The sequence below is a fragment of the Pagrus pagrus genome (genome assembly GCF_965226575.1).
Source record: "Pagrus pagrus genome assembly, chromosome: 3".
NCBI classification, from domain to species: Eukaryota; Metazoa; Chordata; class Actinopteri; order Spariformes; family Sparidae; genus Pagrus; species Pagrus pagrus.
In genome coordinates, this window is record NC_140187.1 from 13142198 (window position 1) to 13163647 (window position 21450).

The window sequence follows — 21450 nt, forward strand, 5'->3', positions numbered from 1 at the left end:
TCTTCCCACCTCCCACGATGCAGATTAAAAGTGACTTTTGATAGACCTTTAAAATCTGTCTCATGGCTGGTAAAACAATTATTTCAGTTCTCTGCTCTCCCAGCTGGAGGAGCTGTAGAGCAGAGGGAAATAATTGTCTCCAGGATTGCCCAGAGGATTCAGCTTCAAACTCCAATTTCATATTTTAACAGCCTTTTATAAAGCTGTTTGCAACTTCAGTTCATCTCAGGACAGTGAGGACAAACTCGAGTCAACTGGGTGTCTGTAAATGTCAAAGAAATAGCTTTAAATGAAATCAAATCAGTAAAACAATATTACACCCTCGTCATTAAAACACATATTGTGATGCATTTGCGACATCAAAAGCAAAATAGCCATATATTTACACTATGATATCCTACATTTCTTATGGTGTAGATTTATTCCTCAAACCAATCTAAAAGTTATGATCAGTGTTTCTCGCCCTGATCAATCAAAACTGCTCCTTCGGGCTTTTACTCTCAGGGACTCCTGCAACATGGTAATAATTTACAATACATCAACCTCACACAGGCTGTTTTACAGTAAAAGGCAACTGGAAGTATTGATATCACATATTGCTTAAATTGCTGCAGTGGTACAAAATATATTGGTGAGAACCAGTCCTGTGTATGAAAAATGTATGTGTTTTATGCTCGCAGCTCTGAGTACATTGAATTATTTATAGACAGAGAGCCTATTTTTAGGATAAAGTCAAAGTCAACATCTACTAAACACATGACCAGTGATGCAATGAAGTTTTTGGAGACGCTACCCTCACATGCCTCTTTTTTGACGTTTTAATGGGGAAGCAGATCCTGGTTTACGTGCTTTGGATCGCTAAAAATAGTTGAGAGCGGACATCAGGCTGACTCTGATTGTCAAACATGCTTTTAACTTGAGTGAGTGCAAAATTCATAGACTGTGCCTGGAGAAGGGTGAAAGAAAAAAAAGGGAAGAAAATCACCAATTTAAACATTTTATTGTATCAAACAAATTTAGATTACAGATGTAATCAATCAATCAATTCAAGTAAGATTGGAACAAAATTCCCCAGATTTATTTCATGAAAAGTACACTATTACCATTCAAAAACAGAAGAAACATTACATGGTCCATAAATACACCGCAGAGGAAAAAACAAAAGCTTGCACAGGAATGTTTTACCGTCTTTCTTGTTCATTGTGGACATAGTGGTCATTGTTGGCAGCTGGGAAATAAACTGCTCTTTTCGTGGCTGATTAATTTGGTCAAGTGACGTTGATACTACAGGGTGGCTTCAGTTTTCTGTTTTAATGTGAGTATAATGTGAAAGGTAAGGTAATGGGAGGATTGTCACGTAATCTACAGAATAATGCCACTTCAGTGATACAAATGATGGATGAAATGACAAACATTTAAGAGTGTATTGATGTTTTTTATGTCATTGTTTCATACAAAACTAGAGCTAAAAGGGAATGCCATTAATTACTATTTGTGCCCAGTATTTAATGTCTGATTGGCTGTTTAAATTTGTTCCCGTACAGATGGAGCACAATAAAGACCCTGGGCTTAGAAAAGAAGTCGCTGTACATTCAGTGCCATGCAGGGAGGTGTTTTATGAACAAGGGTTTGGATCCCAAGAAAGCATTAAAGTGTCAAATATGAGGGTGAAATTTGCTCATTGGAGACGGGTTCTTCCTTGTTAAATGGAAATATGTAAATGCATCTGCAGACATGTACTGCTTCCTAACTACAGATTCACAACCACACAATTAGCTGGTGAAAGTCTTGTTATATGTATATTACTGTAAAAATACATGATATTGTTGTTAAAAGGTCCAGTGTCTAAGATTTAGGGGGATCTATTGGCACAAATGGAATATAATACTTATAATTAGGTTTTCATTGGTGTATAATCACCTGAAAATAGTAATATTAGTATGAGCCTCGTCTATCTAGAGAAGAAGTGGTTCCTCTTCCACAGACTCCGAAATGTTACTACAGTAACCAGATGGAAAATGTTAAAGCTGTCGTCATTTTAGCTAACTTCCTGTCCCTTCCCTCCTCTCTATGTCCCCACATTTGCACGACTCCTTTCACCGTCACTGGGAGCTTCTCTCTGCTTGTTGCCCAAGCAAACAGGACCACCTAGTTTTGGAGTTCTCTCTCCTGATTGGATAAAGTGGGTAGGGATACCAGAAAATGTATTTTCTCTTTTACTACATGAGCAGGGGGAGGAGAGACGTGGGTTACTGACCAAACACTCTGTAACAATAATTATTGTTGGAAGATAGAGCTATTTAACACTTATTCTAATACAACTATATAACTTACAGCAGCTTTAAACTATCACAAGAGGGTTCAAATGATCATATTTGGAAGAAAAATACGTAATTATTGATTAAAAAGTTAATTATTACATTAGTAGTTATGAGGCGAGGTGTATTCAGTTGGTTGCAAACTGCAACCTCACCACTTGATGCCACTAAATCCTTCACACTGGTACTTTAACTGTTTAAAATGTATTGTTAGTTGTTTTTTATTACAAAAAAAAAGGGAGGAAAAAATATTTGGAGAAAAAAAAATCAGAAATGCTCCTTTTTGTTTCAGCAGCTGGAGGCATGCCTGTATGTCATGTGGCACATGGTGTGTTATTGGTGGTATTAAATAATAAGGACCACATCAGCATCTCTGGTGTGTTTACGTGCTGTTTAATGCGCTGCAGCCGAGCAGCTGAGGCATCTGCTGACGTTAGCAGTTTGTTTGGTCGCTTGTTCAACAAGCTAAGGTGCAGGACGAGATGTGTGTTCATGTTAGTAAGTTAGATAAGAAGGAGACTGCAGCAGGAGAGCTAATGTGGGTTGTTTAAATGCTGTGACTCTTGTGTAGCTGGTGGATTGAATGTATGAATGAATGAATGAATGAAGGTCTCCATCTATGTAAAACAAGGGGGCGCCATCATGAAACCAAAAAATATATAACATAAATTTCTCACAGCACAGCACAAGAAAATTAACGTGATTTACAGAACACATACAGTATGTAAGCTGTTATACCTCGTCGATGAAAGGAAAACATGCCATTTTATTTCAGTTGGAAATGTTTAAACATATTTGCCAATGTCCAATCAAACAACTGTAAACATACGTACAGTTAGTTTTCCATTTAAAGTGACTATTAACCCAGATGTGCTGTCGACTGATTTAAGATGCGGCACTGAACTCATTGAGACTAAATGATGGCATTCGGATTTAAAAGTGATGGTTTCGGTCCCGGTTACTTTATGAGGTACAAATACATGTTTATTGCTTTGAGATGGAACAATAATTGCAGAAATCATGGCACATATTTAATGATAGGAACTGCCTGAAATGATTGCTAATATAACATTTGTTGCCTTTGAAGATTGACGGGGACATAATGCATGTGAGTCATGGTGGTTCAATGATTATGTGACTGAGACTGGAGAGGACTCTCTCTTTCATATTCACTAAGTCCCAGTCTGGTTCATACATACAGATAGCTAGTTTTAATCTAGTGTAGGGGAAGCTATGGAAAACAAATATATTATAATTATTAAATAATTGTCCCTTTACACAGGATTTTTTATAGAAACCTTTGTTCTTGTTCTTGTTCTTGTGTTGGTAACTAAGGCCTGACTGTCGACAAACATCGATGCCCTGATGTATCTAAAAATCTGCAGACACAATCTTCTGTCATTGTGTTGGGCTGGCTGAGCAGACTGAGCAGCGTTGCGTTGTACAGGCGACCAATCTACTTCTCTTTCTCCAGGCTGCCTTTCTTTGTCTTCTCCTCTGCGGGCTGACTCGCACTGGATGCTGATGCTTTTGTGTCTGCAAAATATAGACAGAGACATAGAAAACTAAGGAGACGCTGACTCTTGGGATTTTAATGGAGTGTTCAGTAACACCTCTTGTTAACCCTCATAGATCACAGTGAAACATCTGAATGGCCTTCCCTTTAACTTTGCCGCCGCTAAATTTAGGTTTTCTTTTGGTGTAAACGAAGACACCATGATTCATAATGACGTTTTACAGAATTTTCCTGTGTTTTATGTTTTCACACACTTCAACTGGCTTTAAATAAAATGTCAACAGTAATTTGGTGCAGAAAATACATTTTCTCAACGAATACGTCTGTATAGATCAATGGTAGAGAGAAAAGAAGGAAATAAAGGAATTTATAATAAAAAAAGAAAATCTTCAGACAGAACTCTCCGCTCAACCCCATCGGCCGTCCAAACACATTTTCCCCCGTCATATGTCGCTGCCTCCCAGGGTACTCTGCTCTCTGAAGTGTGGATCAAAGCCACTTCACAGATGTTTGTTGACAAGCTATGATTACACGCCACCGAGCCAAGCCTGTTGAACTATTTAACATTTCTAAATAAACCCGGCCCAGTTAACGGATGATGAAGAGTCCCCTGAGGCGAAATGATTCCTGTGTAACCTAGGACTCTCTTTGGACTCGCATGTACCTGCTTGTGCATTGTTTTGTTGCGATGATGCAGGATCTGCTACGTTGGCAAGGCTGGGACAGTCCTCTTTCTCCTTGGAGAGGGGGCACTCGAGTCCACCGGCAGCTTCTAATAGACTTTCCCTGGAGAACTCTGCAGGGGGCGGAGAGACGAGTAGAGGACGACATGAGGGTGGAGAAAAGAGAAGGGAGATATGTAACGAGCCAGACAGTGGTGGTGGAGAGAGTGTTAGCACGTTACTTGAGTTTAAACAGTACTTAAAACACAGTAGTAAAAATACTCCATTACAAGTACAAGTCCTGCAATTATTTAAAGTTCTCAATGCATAAAAATGGCCACTCCTCCATTTTAAAAAAAATTCCCGTGCCAACTGTATTCCACTTCCCTCCCCATGGGAAGTGGCCTTGGGGTCTGGGCTGGGGGTCGCTGCCGGCCGGAGCCATGAGCCACCTTGGACTGCGCTTTTCCAAGCCGACCTGGAGCCAGTCGTGGTGGTGGAAACGCGCCAGGCGTGGGCAAGCCAAAATCGGTGGTGGCACACCCATTACGTCAAACTTTACGTCAAACAAAGGAGACAAGCCAGAAAAAACCCGATTTTCCTGTCTACACATAAACACTGAAAGTGGCGTTCCTTGCAAGAGTTTTCCAAAAGCTCCATTTTCACGTGTGCACGGAAGGCCCGAACTCCACTCCAACCTTACTTGGTTCCCTGTAAGCCTCGCTGTCACTATTCAGTTTTGCCTGTCACTGGACACACGGTCACTCGGGAAAAGGGAGGTTAACTGGTGATCCATGTCTATTACAGACTAAATGATTGATGTTTTATCCCGTGTTGTTTGCAACTCTGAGGAAAACGGAAACAAATGGGAAATGCTCGGGCTGTCTGTCGTCACTTGATTAAATGTACTGAGTTAAATTCCAGCACTGACAGACAGAGAATGAAAAGATGACACTTTCCATCAATCAGCAGTATGTAAAATGTCGTGGTACTAAATTCATAGTGACTACAGAGTACAGACCACCTCGTCTCATCAGTCAGTGTCAGCTGACGTTTGCAGTTGCATGTTATTTAGCCCTGCTGAGTGAATTCAAAAGGCTGTGAAGCCACAATCTTGATGGCTGGTGTTAATGGGCATTGACTTGTATAGATTTGCTTCCTCTTTACTTCTTTCATCTGGACAGAGAACTTAATTCGCAGCTGCTCTTCCAAGTATGTTTTTCAATCTTTTATACCTCAAACAACACGAGTCTAAGTGGATTAAAAAATATTTTCAGTAGATAGCAACAAGCAGCTCTGTCCGCACACGATGCATTAGCGCCGGGCAATTACTGAATGTGTGTGCAGTATGTGCTGTACCCGAGCATCTACTCACCTGCCATTAAAGTGAATTATCTGGCCTGAGCTGAAAAGCTGACCTCTGTTTTTTGTAATCAGATGTGAAGTGTTTGGCACAGGAGGGAGACAGTTTCTGCCGCGGTGGTGCTTTGGGCCATGTGAGCGTTTGCATTACAGGAATTGTTCACTGTCTTTCTGACAAGGAAATAAGAAAGTCGATTCTACCATTACCTCTGTGAAGCTACAGCCAGCAGCCAGCTAGCTTAGCTTAGCATAAAGAGAATTGTCATTAGGTTTAAGCAAATGAGGACTTGTGTTAATCGTGAGCTTTTCAGGAGCTGGCAGGTGGATTTCTATCTTTGCACCAGTCTTCACGCTAAGATATATTCAGTATTTGTCAGAGCACACACACACATGAGCTCGTATCTCATCTTTCCCATCTATCCTTGGCATGAAAGCAAATATGAGTATTCCCAAAATGTAAATCCATTCCTTTAAGTATTCCTCTTCATTTCCCCTCCGCCCCCACATCCCTTTGTTTCGCTTCTTTTAATTCTCCTCCTTCTTCATAACCCCGTAGTGCATTTGCATACACCCCTTCCAGCCATTTTCCATGCTTCCTACCTCATCCTGTGCTTTACTTTTCTCCCCCTTTTCTCCGTACATGCTTCCCTCATGTTAATAGGCTGCGTTTAGCTTCACCCCTGCCTTATTCCACAGTGTCTTCTCCCCCTCTGCACCACAACATTTATTGCTCACAGCAGTGACCTTATCTGTCACATGTCCTTCCTTCACTCTGACATCTTCACACCCCCTTGTGTTCATCCCTTTATTATTCTTAACACCTTGTTTTGACATGTTTTGGTCTATTTCATACACTCATTCATGTTCCTTATGCCTATTATTTGCTTACACTGACTGAAATGCAGATGTATATTTTGTTGACGATCTGTCTGCACTTTTATAAGGTGCAACCAGCAGCTCTATAGGTCACTATTGGTTGGTTGGTCTACAAAAATTTCCCCACCATTTGGTGGCCACACGTTTTGCCTCGAGAGGCTGAAATCTGTGTGTCTGAATCTGTGTGTGTAACACCAAACACAGAATAGACCCGCCAATCAGTCAATGTCCCATGTGGCCTCGCCTATCCGTGAAAACAATACGGTCTCTTCAAGTTACCAATAACAAACATGCTATGTTCGGTTACATTCTCAAAATAAAAGCACCAAGAATACTTAGTTAGGTTTAGGAAAAGATCGTTGTTTTTTTTTACATTAACTACTTCCTCACAGCAGTCGCCACTGGTCTCACACAGGAAACTCGAACCCTTGGCGTCCTATAAATAAACCACTCAACCATTACCGGCCTCCTCCCAGTGCCGACTTTCCAGCTCTTTGAACTGTGTTCAGTCGCTAGTTCCATCATTATCGCCTCCTGCTTGTACTGCACCATCATACATGCGGTAATTTCACAGCTAAGCACATGCTATCTTCTTGTGGATCGGCAGGTCTATTGTGATGTCCAAATCTAGACACACACAAACACACCCTTTTGCCACGTCCCTTTTCATGACTCTTTAACCGTTTGTCACACACTCTTGTGGGGGGCTTTATTGACCTCAATTCCTTTTTCATTGGGTTATCTCCTCCTGTTGGTACACCAGTTCATCGGTCCACAAAGCTGTGACCACCCGTAGCAACCTCAAATTTATATCCAGGTTTTTTGTTGCTGAATAGGCAGCTGCAATGCTGCAAAGAATCTTAATATAAATCCTCTTTTCAACAGTCTCCAGACATACCCTCCATTTGGCAGCGCAGTTTCTCAAAGGCCTCTGCAGTGGCCTCATCATCGTGTGGGAGCTCCTCCCCGGTGGGAACAGAGTCGGGGCTGGGGCGGTCCGACAGGCAGCTCTCAGAGGAGCACTCATCCCCGCCTCCCTGCTGCTGCCTGTACAAGTGGTGCTCTACCATGAACTGCAGCTCTGGGAGGTGAAAGAGAAGCAGGGGAGAGGAGATGAAAAAGGACGGGTTAGAGGAAATGTTGGTTAAGAGGAAGGAGAGGGAAGATGAAAGGGGAAAGGAGTGGATTCGGAACAAATTGTGAAAAGTAAAAAGCAGAGAATCATCGGGGAAATGTTGGGAGAAAGAGGACAAGCAAGAGAGGAAAGTGGTGTGAGATGAAGAGAACCAATGGCAGGAAGGTACACAGCAAAGAGAGTCAGTGTAGGTGGAGATACAACAAGAAATCCAGCACTTCAAAAGAAAACTGTAGGTTATGCATTTTTAATAAACTAGGATGATTTAATTAACACCCAGCTGTGTGTGGTGTGAGGGGGCAGGTAAAGGTCCATCACTGTTGGGAGATGATGTGCTTAATCGCCTTCATCAACCTCCTTCATCCCTGGTTTTATTACTCTTAATCTCCTTGTAGAGGGAAACTGAAGCACACTGATTATCACCGGGGCTTCTTCTAAGAAGTGACTCATCACACTCAGAGCCGTTCAGCTGTAAAACTAATTGAAGAAAAAACATCCCGGAGCACCAAGTTTCATTTATCTTCTCGTTTATGTTCCTCCGCTCTGGTTTCTTTATTGGAACACATTCTCTGTTTTCTCTGCATAAAAGCATTTACATTCTGTGTTCGCCTTTAATCCAATACTAACAGTTAGAATAAGATTTGCGTTGCATTGCAGAGACAAACACAGCCTATGCAAACAGCCGGTGCTGGAGCGCTTCTCGGCATGTGCATTTTTCTTTCTTTAAGTGCATCAGGATCCCGCCTGCGTGCCCTGATCTCACATGGACCCACTTTTTTAGCACAAAAAATGGAAATCAGGGGAAATTCTGGTCAGAAAACAGGGGATAATGAGTCCTTTCTGAGGCAAGTGCAGCACTGATTGGCTCCGAGGTTGAAATAGGACACTCAAGACAGAACGAACTTCTGTCATTAGCTCGGATACTTTATCAAGAAAGTTGAAGTTACCTGACATCTGATATCCTCGACTATATTGGGGACACTTTTAACTTTGCCGCTTAAGTTAATATTTATATTCAGCAGTCTGAGTCAGGCAAATCAAGTGGGTATTTTCCAAAGTTATACGAAACCTCACTTTGATGTGAAAATGATCTTATCTCTAATCAAAGTCCAGACTTGATCTAAGTGATTTCCTGCTGGTTATGTAGGGGAGTTGCAGATGGGGATACATATGCATCCAAGCCTGTGGGGAACTTTGTATGAGCTTTATGAACGATGTGCAGGAGTGACACACTCAAAATCTGTTCGACTTTGTTCGTCAACCCACTATTTAGTCCATCAAATTGTAAGTTTGGCCTGGCTTCATTCTCCTCTACCTTCACTGTGACCTCTGCTTCCAAAAAGTTAGATTTTCTCTTTTGGTCCATGACTATTCCTGACTAAACCCTCATTTGTGCTGCATTATGCAAGGGGAAACCACACGACAGGTGCCATCAATTTAATTTGATTTGAGATTTATAGATTACAGGTGCCTGAGTTACAAATGGGATTCTTAGAACCTGCTGAAGCGAGGTGTTCAGAGTTTATCACCAAGAGATGCAAACGCAAGATACACAGAGGCACGGGAAGGTAAAGGAACAAAAAGCGAGCTTTAATGACGAGCTGATATCCACAGCCCACAATTCAAAAATCCAAACAACAAAAGGCAGGCAAAGGAAAGTCTAAGAAAAAAAACTCAAGAAAAACACAAAAACAGACAAAGAAACGAGAAGAAGGACAAAAGCAGGAGCACAGAGGACACAGATACAGCACCAAAGAGTGAGGGGAAAACACGACGGCTCAAATACACAGGAATAACAAATGGACCACAGGTGTGCACAGAAAAGGGACGTGGAAAACAGACAGACATGATGTGGAAAGTAAAACATGACACACAATGATATAATATACAAAATAAAACAGGAAACAACTAACCAACCATGACACAAGGTTTTGTAAAAAATCTAAGAACATTTTTATGAATGAGGCCCCTGGACAGATAGCAACATTAACCATAAAACGACTGTTTACAGTGAGTAAAAATGGTCCTATCCTTAAATCCTTTATTTTTGTTGGATATATTGTCATTTGACTTTTCATAATCACATTGCTTTAGATTAAGCCTGCAATTTTCAGTTTATTTATTGTAGGTACCTTTTTCCAATCCGCTGTACTTAGCCGCACAGGGTTTTGAAAATGCCTCTGCCAAGTTTTCTTTTTTTATCCTGCAGCAATGTTGTTTTGGAGCTTTTGATTGTTGGAGAAAGCTTCCCTGGGCTGCAAACTGGAGCCATAATTTCTCTGCAATATCCTTGTTCTCCCTCCAGCTATGAGCACTGGTGCCCTACTGCGCCTTCAAATTTGACTGATCTGAATCGTGACATCACCACCTTTTGCCAACTCATTTTCCGATTTCGTCTTTCTTCATACCTCTGTCATGTGAAGCGTAAGAGACTCAATTTAGGCTCATAAGAGGCTTCTTGTATGAGAGGATACCAGGTAAATGTGTAGGTGTATTTGTTGCAACTCACTGAAAGTGATGTCAATTTATCTGATTATCATAATGGATAATTACATTTCAGTTGGTTAAATAGCCGAACAAATTGGAGATGTAGGCGGTGATGACTGCATGTTGTACATACTGTCTGTCTCATAGCAGAAAATGCAGAAAGCAGAAAAACTTGAGTTGATGACTTTTACTGTTGTCATAGCGACCACCATGTGGGCTCTAACACATAAAATGCCAACATCACACAGCTGTTGATGACAAGAAAAGATCTCTGGCGCTACCTTTCATTGTAGGTGTTCCTTTCTGCCCTTTTCGCCGTTGTCGAGGGGAGTTCAACAAGGCTGCCTGAAAAAACATCAACATCGCATATCAGCCGGAGCAGAGAGCACTGACATGGAGGAGATTGTCTTCATACATTTAAAAGAGAAAAACAGGAATCTCATAATTTTCTTTCTGTGATGTTATTCCAGTAAAATTTGACTTTGTTTGAATAAGATTACCTTGTACAACTGGTTCGGGAGACGATCCTCATCTATTTCTGCGAGAAAGAAAACAAACAAGTTAAGTGTAAGTTTAAATATACAGTAACTGATAAAACACATGAAATTCACTGGTCCACCACACTGTGCAGTTTTGATTCTGTTCACAGCTGATGTGTTCGGTTAGTCAGCGTACTGTTGCTGGAGTGCTGCTGTGTTTCCAGCGTGCAGAGCGGAGTGGATAGAAGGTGACCTCCAGCCAGATGGTTATCCGACACATAACAAGCCGATGCATGTAGTGTTTTTATCAAGCATTGTGGGTGGATTTATTTTAGTTTTTACTCTCCACTCTCAAACCAGACTCTGGGTGAGTTTTTGGCCAACAGAGGTGATGCTAATCCACTCTCTCCATCCTCCTAATAGACTCCTGCATATACAGCCAACCGCTGATGATAGATTTAACAGTAAAACGCTGTTTATCCAAAACCCTTGGAGGGATACAAGGTGCAGAATAATGAGGTGTAGTCTGGAGCTGGGTTAATTTACAGTTGCAATGTTGTACACCTTGCTAAAACTGTGTAATCAGACACAACAGCTCTGCAATAAATCCTCCCTACATAAAAGTTATAATGTGGTTTATGTTTAAAGAGCCCAGTCGCCACAACGAATTGTTGGAATTTCTGCAAAACACTGTTATGTGTCATATGTTCAGTATTGACATTTCAACATGATGTCATATCACGGCAGCACTGCAGGTTCTGGGTACGAGACCCGGCTGGGGCAGGGCCTTTCTGTGCAGAGTTTACATGTTCTCCTGTCTGCGTGGGTTCTCATTGCTTACTCCCACAGTCCAAAGACATGCAAGTTAGGTAAATTGATCATTTAAAATTGCAGATGAAAATGAGTGTGTTCTTTGCCTCTGTATGTCAGCCCTGTGTCCTGTATACTTAGACAATTCGCCAGTGTACTTGTCCTAATGTCAGCTGGGATCGGCTCCAGCCACCAGTGACCTTGTAAAGGATAAGTGGTTACGGATAATGGATGGATGGATGGATGGATGTCATATCACGTTCAGATTACATGTTTATGTCCTGATTTTCATATCAGGAGGTGGAGTGGACGATGTTGGAGTTGAGCCAAAAGGCTGCCAAGCCATTGACCGTAGCTCAAGAATGAGTTTGATTATTTGTCAGCTTGAAACCACTGTCTTATGCTTCAAGTCCTGTGGGTCTGTTCTGAACATGGAAAATCTGCCTTTAGTTTTTGTGCACACACATTCTCACACTGGTGCATTTAGTACCCCAGGATACTTCAAGGCAATGATCTCAAAAGACTTGGCCTCATTGTGAAATTGTTTTCACTGAGTATTGTTATTTTAACTATGTTTTAACTCTGTATTTTTTTGTATCTTAACATGATTGCAAATGAGGGAAACCTCAGAGATTTTTGAGGCTTAAATTAAGGTTTGAAAATTTAATTCAATTTTAAGGAGTCCTAAAGACAAAATCCAGCCATGTTTCTGGCGAAGACCTTGAGACATCTCTAGCTGTGTTTGTGGTGACCAAAACATGTATTTTAAGCCAAAACAAGTGTTTTTTGTGCCTACACATAACCAGAAAGTAAGCACAGCATGGTCACAACACAAAACTTAAGATTTTAACCTAAAGCAACATAGACTGAGTGTATACTACAGTAACGCAGCTACAATGTGTGCTGTGTACTTAGGAGTACAAGGAAACTCCAACATGATACTACACTCACATGAAGCTCATGTGACCCCCACTGGATAAAAAAAGCTTCATCAATTGTTGTCAATAAGTGAAACACGACTCTGCGGTCACTACATGAAAAGGACTTAAATAGAAAAGAAACAATCAGTTGACTGGAGTACAGTAAAACCATTAACTGTGATCAATAGCGAGGGCGTTGAACCCGCGTTTCCCGCATTCACACGTACTTTTTCTAGGACACCACCTTGTTGCTTGGCAACCTAAGCATCCCTAGGCACTAGGAAGGCACTGTGTGTTTGTGTTCGCGTGTGTGTGTGTGAGTGTGTGTGCCAGTGAGCATGTGCATATGTTATTCCTACTTAAAAGTATGCAGTAGGCTGTTCAAAATGCCAGTGATGTGCTTGTTTCTTTATTCATCACACTCTCTCTCGTTCTCTCTGCACCAAACAGGAACTCAGCAGTGTGTAAAAACCTGGCACACAAGCCATTACATTTCATTTCAAGGGGATTCATCTTTACGCTGTGCGCATTAACAGCGCTGCTTGAAACTGAATCTTATTTTTAGCATCTCCAGGGAATTTCTGAAGGTTCATACAACCATTATGGATTAGTTTCAAATCAAACCCAGGAAATGGGCCAGTCACATCCTTCAAGTCACAGACACAAAACTTAGCATTCATAAACTGTTGTCTGACAGACAGCGAGCTATATCAGTCTGATATTAAAAAAACATTTCTGCAGCAATAAAACAGTTGTCAATATGTCTGCAAAAAGGGACAGCAAAAATATGAGACATTTAGGACGTGGATTTAATAAAACAATAAATGCATTTCGGTTAAAAGGGGGAACCTAGACACATTTGATATCCTGTCACGTTATATACATAACAAATTACTTCTCACTCTTGTGTGTATGTGACGACATGTCTTTCTATACTGGTTGAATGAGACATGCCTCTTTATATTTGATTTTAGTGGAACTTCTATTTTTCATGAATATTTTAAAGAAAAATCTGCAGTTTTCATGAACTTATCCAAATTTGTTTGTCAATAGCTTCCAGGTCATTTGACCCATCGACTACAAATCAATGCAGAAATGACTTCCTATACTGGTTGAATGAGACACACCTCTTTATATTCGATTTGAATAGTCATCCAGGAAAAGGAAGGTTAACTAAAACCATTTCTATTGCAGACTAAACGATTGAATAAGCTCACGTTTTGTCCTGTGATGTTATTCGTGACCCGTTTGTGAAGATGGAACTGTTCAGTTCTCTTTGCAACAACAATAACACCACGTGGAAACATGAGGGGAACAAAGTTGTCTCTTGCCACTTAAAAATAAAGATAATGAACCATTTTATGTAGAAAATTAAAAAAATATTATAACTGGTAGTTTTAACTGCAGAATTATTACTTCTTAAACTGAGAATGTGCCCTGTTTTATGTGGATGTCCAATCAGCACTGATTGTTAATGACAACTGTAGCAACAGCTTCTCAGTGCGCGCTATATCGACTGTGAAAGCTGACTCCTTATGCTGCGGAGTCATGCTGGCAGAGCCGACATGTACCATAATGCACTGCATGCAAAAACAATTACACCACTGGTGTCGGAAGAAGATGTAATCTTTGCAGCAGGAAAACTCAGCTTTCTCGGTCCATATAGCCCATACTGAGGTTTCTTTTTGCTTCAACTGACTACATTAACCCTCAACACTGATTAGACATCCACATAAAACATGGCACATTTTCCCCGTAAGCAGCTCTAACAATTTAACACCTGCAGCGATGTCAGAAGACACTGTAATTAAAGAAGACGAAGGTGGTTTTAGAGTGGCTGTAACGTTCTGCCATTTCAAAGATGATAATTAGACGTACTTAGATGTATGTTCAGCACAGATGGGATTAAATTGGAGCTGTTATTCAAAAGATGTCTTGGTTTTTCATTTTATGTTGCACAGAATCGATGTACTGAAGCTTTTATTATTGTGAGAAGTCGTGATGGTAAAAATAGTAGTAGTAGTAGTAACAGTAGTAGACATGGTTGAAATACCAATCTGGCAAAGAAAAATAAAATATGGCTTTCACCTTGCTGATATTCAGATTGTTTTCTCGGTGCATTGAGCCCATCTGTGCTGCAGAATGAGAGAAAGGGGCAATAAAAAAAAACAAGCCGTTCCAGCAGTGATGAGTCTATCACCGCAACTCCCTGCTGACTGACACAAAGCCAGACGAGAAAAGAGAAGACTCTTCTGACTCCACTTCATCAGCCAAGCCGCTCTCATTTAGCTGCCTACTGTACCTCACGTCGATTTATAGTTTTCTGTGCTAGACGTGGTGAAGAAGAATGAGCAAATCAAGAAAACTGTAGCGAGCTTAAATGAAAAAGAAATAGAAGTCTGCATGCGGCCTGTCATGCATTTAAACGGGTGGTTTTATGTTTGTTCTTTTCGCAGTTGTTTACTGTTGCTACACAAAAGGGGAAGGAAAGTGGGGGAGGAAAAGAGATGCCTGTCTCCCTTTCTGTACAAATAATAACACGTGGCTCCTTTATTTTAATTTCAAAGGAAACGTTCTTCTTCCTCCTGACCACCCACTTATTTCAGTTAAAGCAAACCAGCCACTAACTCCACTCAAACTGATATTATCTACTCAACGAGAGCAAAGAGAAAGAAATGCTAATGGTGTTGCTATCTGTTTCTTTGCTGCTGCCGCTTGAAGACAGAAAAGCAGCATTTAGGCGCAGAGTGTTAGAATTAAGGAAGGATCTGTAAGTTGAGGAAAGGGAAGGTGAAGACAGTTATGCCAGTAGTTTGTAAAATTATCATGGCAACACCAATGTGTCAAATGTCCCAAATGTCCAGCCCATTCTTACTGCCCATGCTTCACATACTGTAGACTATCAGTGGCCCAAGTGTGAAGCTGCAGATACACCTGTAGCATCAGTTCTTGAAGCGCACCTCTAGTGGAGTACAAAGAGCAAGAAAGTCCAATCCAGGCGGTGGCCAGGGTGGCTGGGTGGGTCATTCACAGGACTTTCCCTCCAGAGACTAGCGTTTTCTATCCTGTTTGCGACCTAGAGTCAAGAGTACTCCGTTTATAATTCCTGTTACGTAAGTAAGTGAACATACATAAATGACATAACTGATGTTATGTACATTAGGCAAGTGGTGTAACATACATTATGTTACGTGGGTGGTGTCAGGTGCGTGAGTTACATCACTTATCTAACTCTAAACACAAGTTATTTTAACCCAAAGTATGATCTTCCCCTTACTTTTGTGCCAAAAGTAAAATGTGTCATACAATTTCAGCATTTTAATTTCTTTTTTCCCTGTTTGCACGGTTTCTGCGAAGCTAAGCTAACTTGTTGCTGTGCTGTGTCTATATTCTTATATCATACAGATACGACAGCGTCATCATATATAAATCTATTTTTCTTTTTATGAAATGAACAAAACACCAAAACGCGGACACTTTTATCAGAGAAGAACAGCTTCAGTTCTTTCCAGCCTCAGAAACAAAATGGGAAGTATCACAGTACTGAGCGATATGGCATACTGTGGTACTCTTGTTGTAGGCCATCAGTTTTACTGTATTCTATCTAGTAAAAAAGTTCCCCAAAATACAAAAAGTCCTATGACTACAGGCTGCACAATATCGAGATAAAAGAAAAACATTTTATTTTTATTTAATAGCAAGAAATATGTGTGTTTAATATTCATTGTCTTGTCACAAGTCTGCTGAGTGGCAGATCACACAGAGATGAAGGATCTCACTTAAAGGGCACTATAACGTAGTATAGCTAACAAATGCTAGCAGCTTATCAGGAAACACAAAATAAAGTTAATGGAGACAATTCTCCAAGTTTTATGTACTACAATACATTTTACTGTTCTATTTCTGATAAGCTTTATTCTACCTCACTCAAGTTCTCTCTTTGTCTCTCTCCAGGAATCAGTAGATAAAGACATAAATCTCCTCTACAGGGAGGAATCAAACAAAGCACACTCTTATACCAATTTCTGCTTCCTTGCTATTTAGCCCACGGCCTGAACCTCGGTCGTCTGTACATCTGTGGCTGCTCCCCTGATGTGCTGCTGGGGTTCACAGTGCACAGGGCAGAGAAATCTGCAGAGCATTAAATAATGCAGGGCTCTGTCTGTCTGATGTGGGGCACACCATTACTGCACCAGCACCGCTCCTCTCCCTCATCATCATATCTATTCCTTCCCATCCCCCTCCTTCTCTGTGGCACACACACACACACACACACACACACACACACACACACACTGTAACTGTCTGTGTCTGATTCGATGTCTGTCTTCACCCCTCTGCTGTCAAACCCTCTTTTTTTTCTGTCTCGAGTCTCTCCATGACATGTCTTTCTCATAATTTCTCATTTTGAGGACACACACAGTGAGATGCTGTCCAGTGTGAGTTTAAATACAAATCCATCAATATTAAACACGTCGCACAGCTCTTGACTAATATGCTTTCTTTTGCCAAACACTGTCACCGCCCTGATGATGGAAAATAGATTAGATTAGATCGGATAAGAATTAATTCTGAGGGGAAAGTGGTCTCAGGATCTTGTCTAGACATTTTATTAGGTTAAACTCCAGCAACACTAATATAGAGAACAACTTTATTATTAGACCAACGCGTTTCGATAACCCTGATGAAGGCCACAAAATGAAAGATGGTCAATAAAGTTGTTCTCCATACTAAAAGTGTTGCTGGAGTTTTGACCTCGAGACGCCACTTAATTAAACAAGACTAAGAGTCTAAGGCATGATACAGGCTTTGTGAGGGCATATTAGGCACAGCAGTGCTTTGAGCTAAATATCACAATGACAATGCTAGCGTTATGATTAAATGGGAACAGACAACCGCTGGATCTGGATCTGCAGTCAGCTTTCATTTTTCCAGGAGGTTTCATGCGTGCTGGCAGTCAAATTAGCGAAAGTGAAAGTGAAGTTTATAAAGAAACAATCTGGTGTCATTATTCCAGAGCCATCACATGCAGTCAACATGTCTTGGTCCTGAGTTTATTCGCATGTGTCATATTTTACTCTCCACTTCCTGTCTTTGTCTGTTTCCCCTCCCTTTCTTCCTGCTCATCTGTGTAACATTACTTAATCACTTCCTGTGTATTTAAGCCTGTGTCTTCCCCTCACTTCTTCTTGGTTCGTTGGTTTTTATCCCGTGTTTCTGCATTCCTGTGTTTGTCTGTTCCCTGTTCCTGCCATGTTTTAACTGTGTTTGCTGCCTATGTTACATGGATTTGCGATTTCTTTTTGGTCTCTACTTTGGTTTCATTGCTTACAAATTAGTTGCCAGACTTACTGGCTGCCTTTTGTTTTGGATTTTGCATTGTAAAGCTTTATCTGCATTAAAGTTAGCTCTTTGTTCTATTACCTGCCTGCCTCTGAGTGTCTTGCACAAAAAACTATAAAGATAATACACAACACTTTAGTTTAGCATTTTAGCATTTGTTTGCTTAAAAGCTTTAAACTCTAAGTCAGCTGTGATTACTTTTGCAGGAACTAAAGTATTGGAAAAAAAAGTCAGGGGATCCTCAAAGTTATTATGAGTCCTCCTAAGGGAAACATGAATGTCGGAAACAAATTTCATGGCAATCCATCAAATAGTTGATGAGATGTTTCTTTCAGGACCGCACATGTCAATCAATTGGTTGCACCAGAGGTAAAGTCAATGACCAAAGTCATTAGGTTTCACCATCTGGGAACCAGAACCACGAATGTTCTGGACTAAAATGTGTGCCAATCCATCCAATTGTAGTTGAGATATTTCAGTCTGGACCAAAGTGGTGGAACAGCAGATGGACTGAGTGATATTGGCATTGATGAAGCCTGGAATGGCTAAAAATGTTGTCTGTGAACATAATCCAGGAAATTAGATTTACAATCACAATTTAATTGGGAAAATCAGCATTATACAAACAGAACCCCAAATAATAAAAGGCCAATCATAACTGAGGCAGCTAAAAGGCAACACAGTTAAAACCAATCTTAAACCTGCTGTAAAGTATTGAAAAGAAAAGTTCTGTAACTCATTTAAGAACTAACTCCTGACGTTTTCTAAAAAATAATCCTGGCACGCTTTTATCCCAAGGCGTCTTCAACCTTCTCGTCTTTGTTCTTCTGTGGATCATTAACTGAAAATCAAACCTCTCAAATCTGAGTTCAGTTCAAAAAAATTTCTTTTCGTGTTTGGAACTTAATTTATGGAGGCACAACCACAAACCCAATAAGTTTAAATTCATGTAAAATGAATATGAATGTAAAAGAACAGGGAATGTCTAATATATTATGCTATAGCAGAAGTTTTAATATAATCACTTTTGCTTTATCTCAGTTTCTTCTGGTCGTTTTTCCCACATTCACTTTCCTTCACTTTTTTCTCGTCTTGTCTCTGAAGTACTGAGCGGGAGGATTGTTGAGGGTTTCTCGCTGCACTTTCATTCAGAGATCAAGGTTGACTCAGACACTCTGCATGCTCGGCGTCCAATTACTGAATCAAACACAGACACATGCACATGAAATCACGCACGCACATTCAGCAAACAGATCACAGGCACTGATTTTGATCAGACCCACTTAGAAAGACAGTTGTTCTGAAGATATAAAAAAAAACACTAAAAACTTCAACTCTCGGCGATCAAATGCTGCGATTTAAACAAAACAACAACATCAGTCTCTGCTGGTATCCTCAATGATGCATCACCTCTAATTTATGTATTCATTCAAGGCAGAGACCACCCTCTGTTTTCTCACCTTGAGAAAATTACTCTCGTCGGCGCACACTCCCAGCTGATCTTCTTTTAATTCTGTACCGGGTCACATTACACACTCGCACACCGGAGCACAGCGGAGGCGGAGAGGGAAACAGGGAGCCAGTGGATGAGTCATCGAACTAGATAACTCTCTCGAGGGGCTCCGTTATGTTTGATCATTACGGTCCCGTGAGAGGACACACACACACGGCTGTTTATGCAGCTCTCTGCTGCAGCAGGAAGATTCATTTGGTGCATAATAGAGTTGAGCTGCTGCTGTACATGACAGCCATCAGCATAAGAAATACAAATACTCTGGAATATCGTGAAGCATATTGTGGCTCTGGTGCATCGTTAGTGCGTAGGCCTGTGTACCTGCATTAATCACATTGTTGGGGTTCATCACCCACATGGGGACAAAAACACCACAAGGTTAACATTTGTTTTAGTGTTTAGACTTGGGCTGCAGTTTGATAGACATTTTCTGCTGAGAATTGTTCCTAACTGAGTGAAATGACCTGGAAGTATCTAAGTGGCAGCTGTGATATCAGCTTGTCAGTTTCTCTAAATGTGAAGGAAAGGTGCGTCAGTGCTTCCTTTCTTATCTCCTTCAGCAGAAGACACACTGGAACATCTTTTACAAGAGAAGAGTAGACAATCCGATCCCAAAAAGTCGGTGTCTCCACGGTTGTCTTTTCCTAAGCCTTCTCCGGTTTCCTTAACTTCATGATGTTTTCCATGAAGCTCAAAGAAAAGTGTTTAAGAAAAGATAGACAGGAAGTAACTTTAAAACAGCCTTGGTGCGGGTTCGATGAGCTGAGCTGCCTTCACCACAATAAATTCAGACATGACAGGAAACAAGAGCAGTCAGACGGACAGAAAGCCAGATTATCTAAAGTACTTTATGTTGAAGTGAAGCTGAAAATTAATGCACCTAAAATTTTGGCAATTATCTGTCACTGCTCTGGAAAACCATCAGTTTTCCACCACGGTCTGTTAAAGATTAAATGGAATCTGTTCTGTTTACAACTCACTGGGTCATTTTTCTAATATGCTGTCATGGTCCTGTCATTTCTGTCTTCTTTCGTTTGTGGTATGTGTGTTTTGTTCTGTCTTTTGTTGTTTCCCTCCTGCGCTCCTCCCCAGCCGGCTTTCCTTAAACACTTGCACTTCATCACCTTCACTGACCCAGCCCCGCTCCCAGTGTTCTTCCCAGCCTATCACCTCCTTCCCTGCTCTCTTGCTTCCTCCACTCGCTCCCCTCACCTGTGTTTCTCCACCTCTCTCCGCCTGCACCTCGTCCCCTTGTTAGCGTACTTGAGTCCAGTCATTAGTTTAGTCTTTGTCGAGTCATCTGTTGTGTTTGCCTCATCTTGCTGTTCAGTCATCCTGTTCCTGGTTTATTTTGAATAAACGTTCTGCAACTGATTTTCTGGCTCTTGCATTTGGGTCCACGTTCTTATGTCCTCGGCGTGACACATATCTTGGGCTAAGGCCCACTCAGACTCCTGCCTGAGTGAAAAATGTCTGGGAGTGTGTGTTTGTATTTAAGTGTCTTACCGGGTGATGATTGATCACTGGATGCCACTAAAGTTGCAGGTGTTGGTCTGCGTCTTCTGATCTGAAAAGGAAGAACAGTTTCATTCAAAAGTGAGGATAAAAAAATGCTTCGTCGTGCTTCAAAAAGCACAACATTAATCTCTTTTGAGCTAAAAATCATCTCAAAGCCTGAAACCGCTGATCTCTACGATCTTTAAGTTTGAAGTGAAATATTTACTGATCTTTTTCAGGCTCTTATTTCACACAGGCTTGGATCTCTAATGGGTTGTATTGGCCCGACCAATCGAAATGCTAAGCAGTGTATTGAAATTTGCATATGTGTGTACTCCACATACTCCAGCCAATCATGGAGTGTCTGCTGCCTCAGTATCAGACGCCAACTCAGCATCAGTCTAAGAGCCAATAACACAGCCTGAGTGATACATATTTTGGGTTTGGTTGTCATGCACTTTGAAGATGCCTGAGCTGGTGGAGAGCAGCGCTGAGTCTGACAGTGAGATCAGCAGGACAGCCTGCCACCACC

General features: G+C 41.0%; 1 protein-coding gene across 1 annotated transcript in view; it reads right to left on the reverse strand.

The window, feature by feature from the left end:
• Positions 1–983: 983 nt before the first annotated feature.
• Positions 984–21450, reverse strand: part of LOC311255170 (protein phosphatase 1 regulatory subunit 1A-like) — a 34711-nt gene continuing 14244 nt past the window's right edge. Inside the window, exons 2-7 of the mRNA XM_084349415.1 lie at positions 20928–20988; positions 10857–10894; positions 10638–10701; positions 7633–7815; positions 4499–4630; positions 984–3854 (exon numbers count right to left, since the gene is read on the reverse strand). Of these exons, the coding sequence (XP_084205541.1) occupies positions 3775–3854; positions 4499–4630; positions 7633–7815; positions 10638–10701; positions 10857–10894; positions 20928–20988 (558 nt within the window). The 3' untranslated portion in view covers positions 984–3774. The remainder of the gene's footprint in view (positions 3855–4498; positions 4631–7632; positions 7816–10637; positions 10702–10856; positions 10895–20927; positions 20989–21450) is intronic.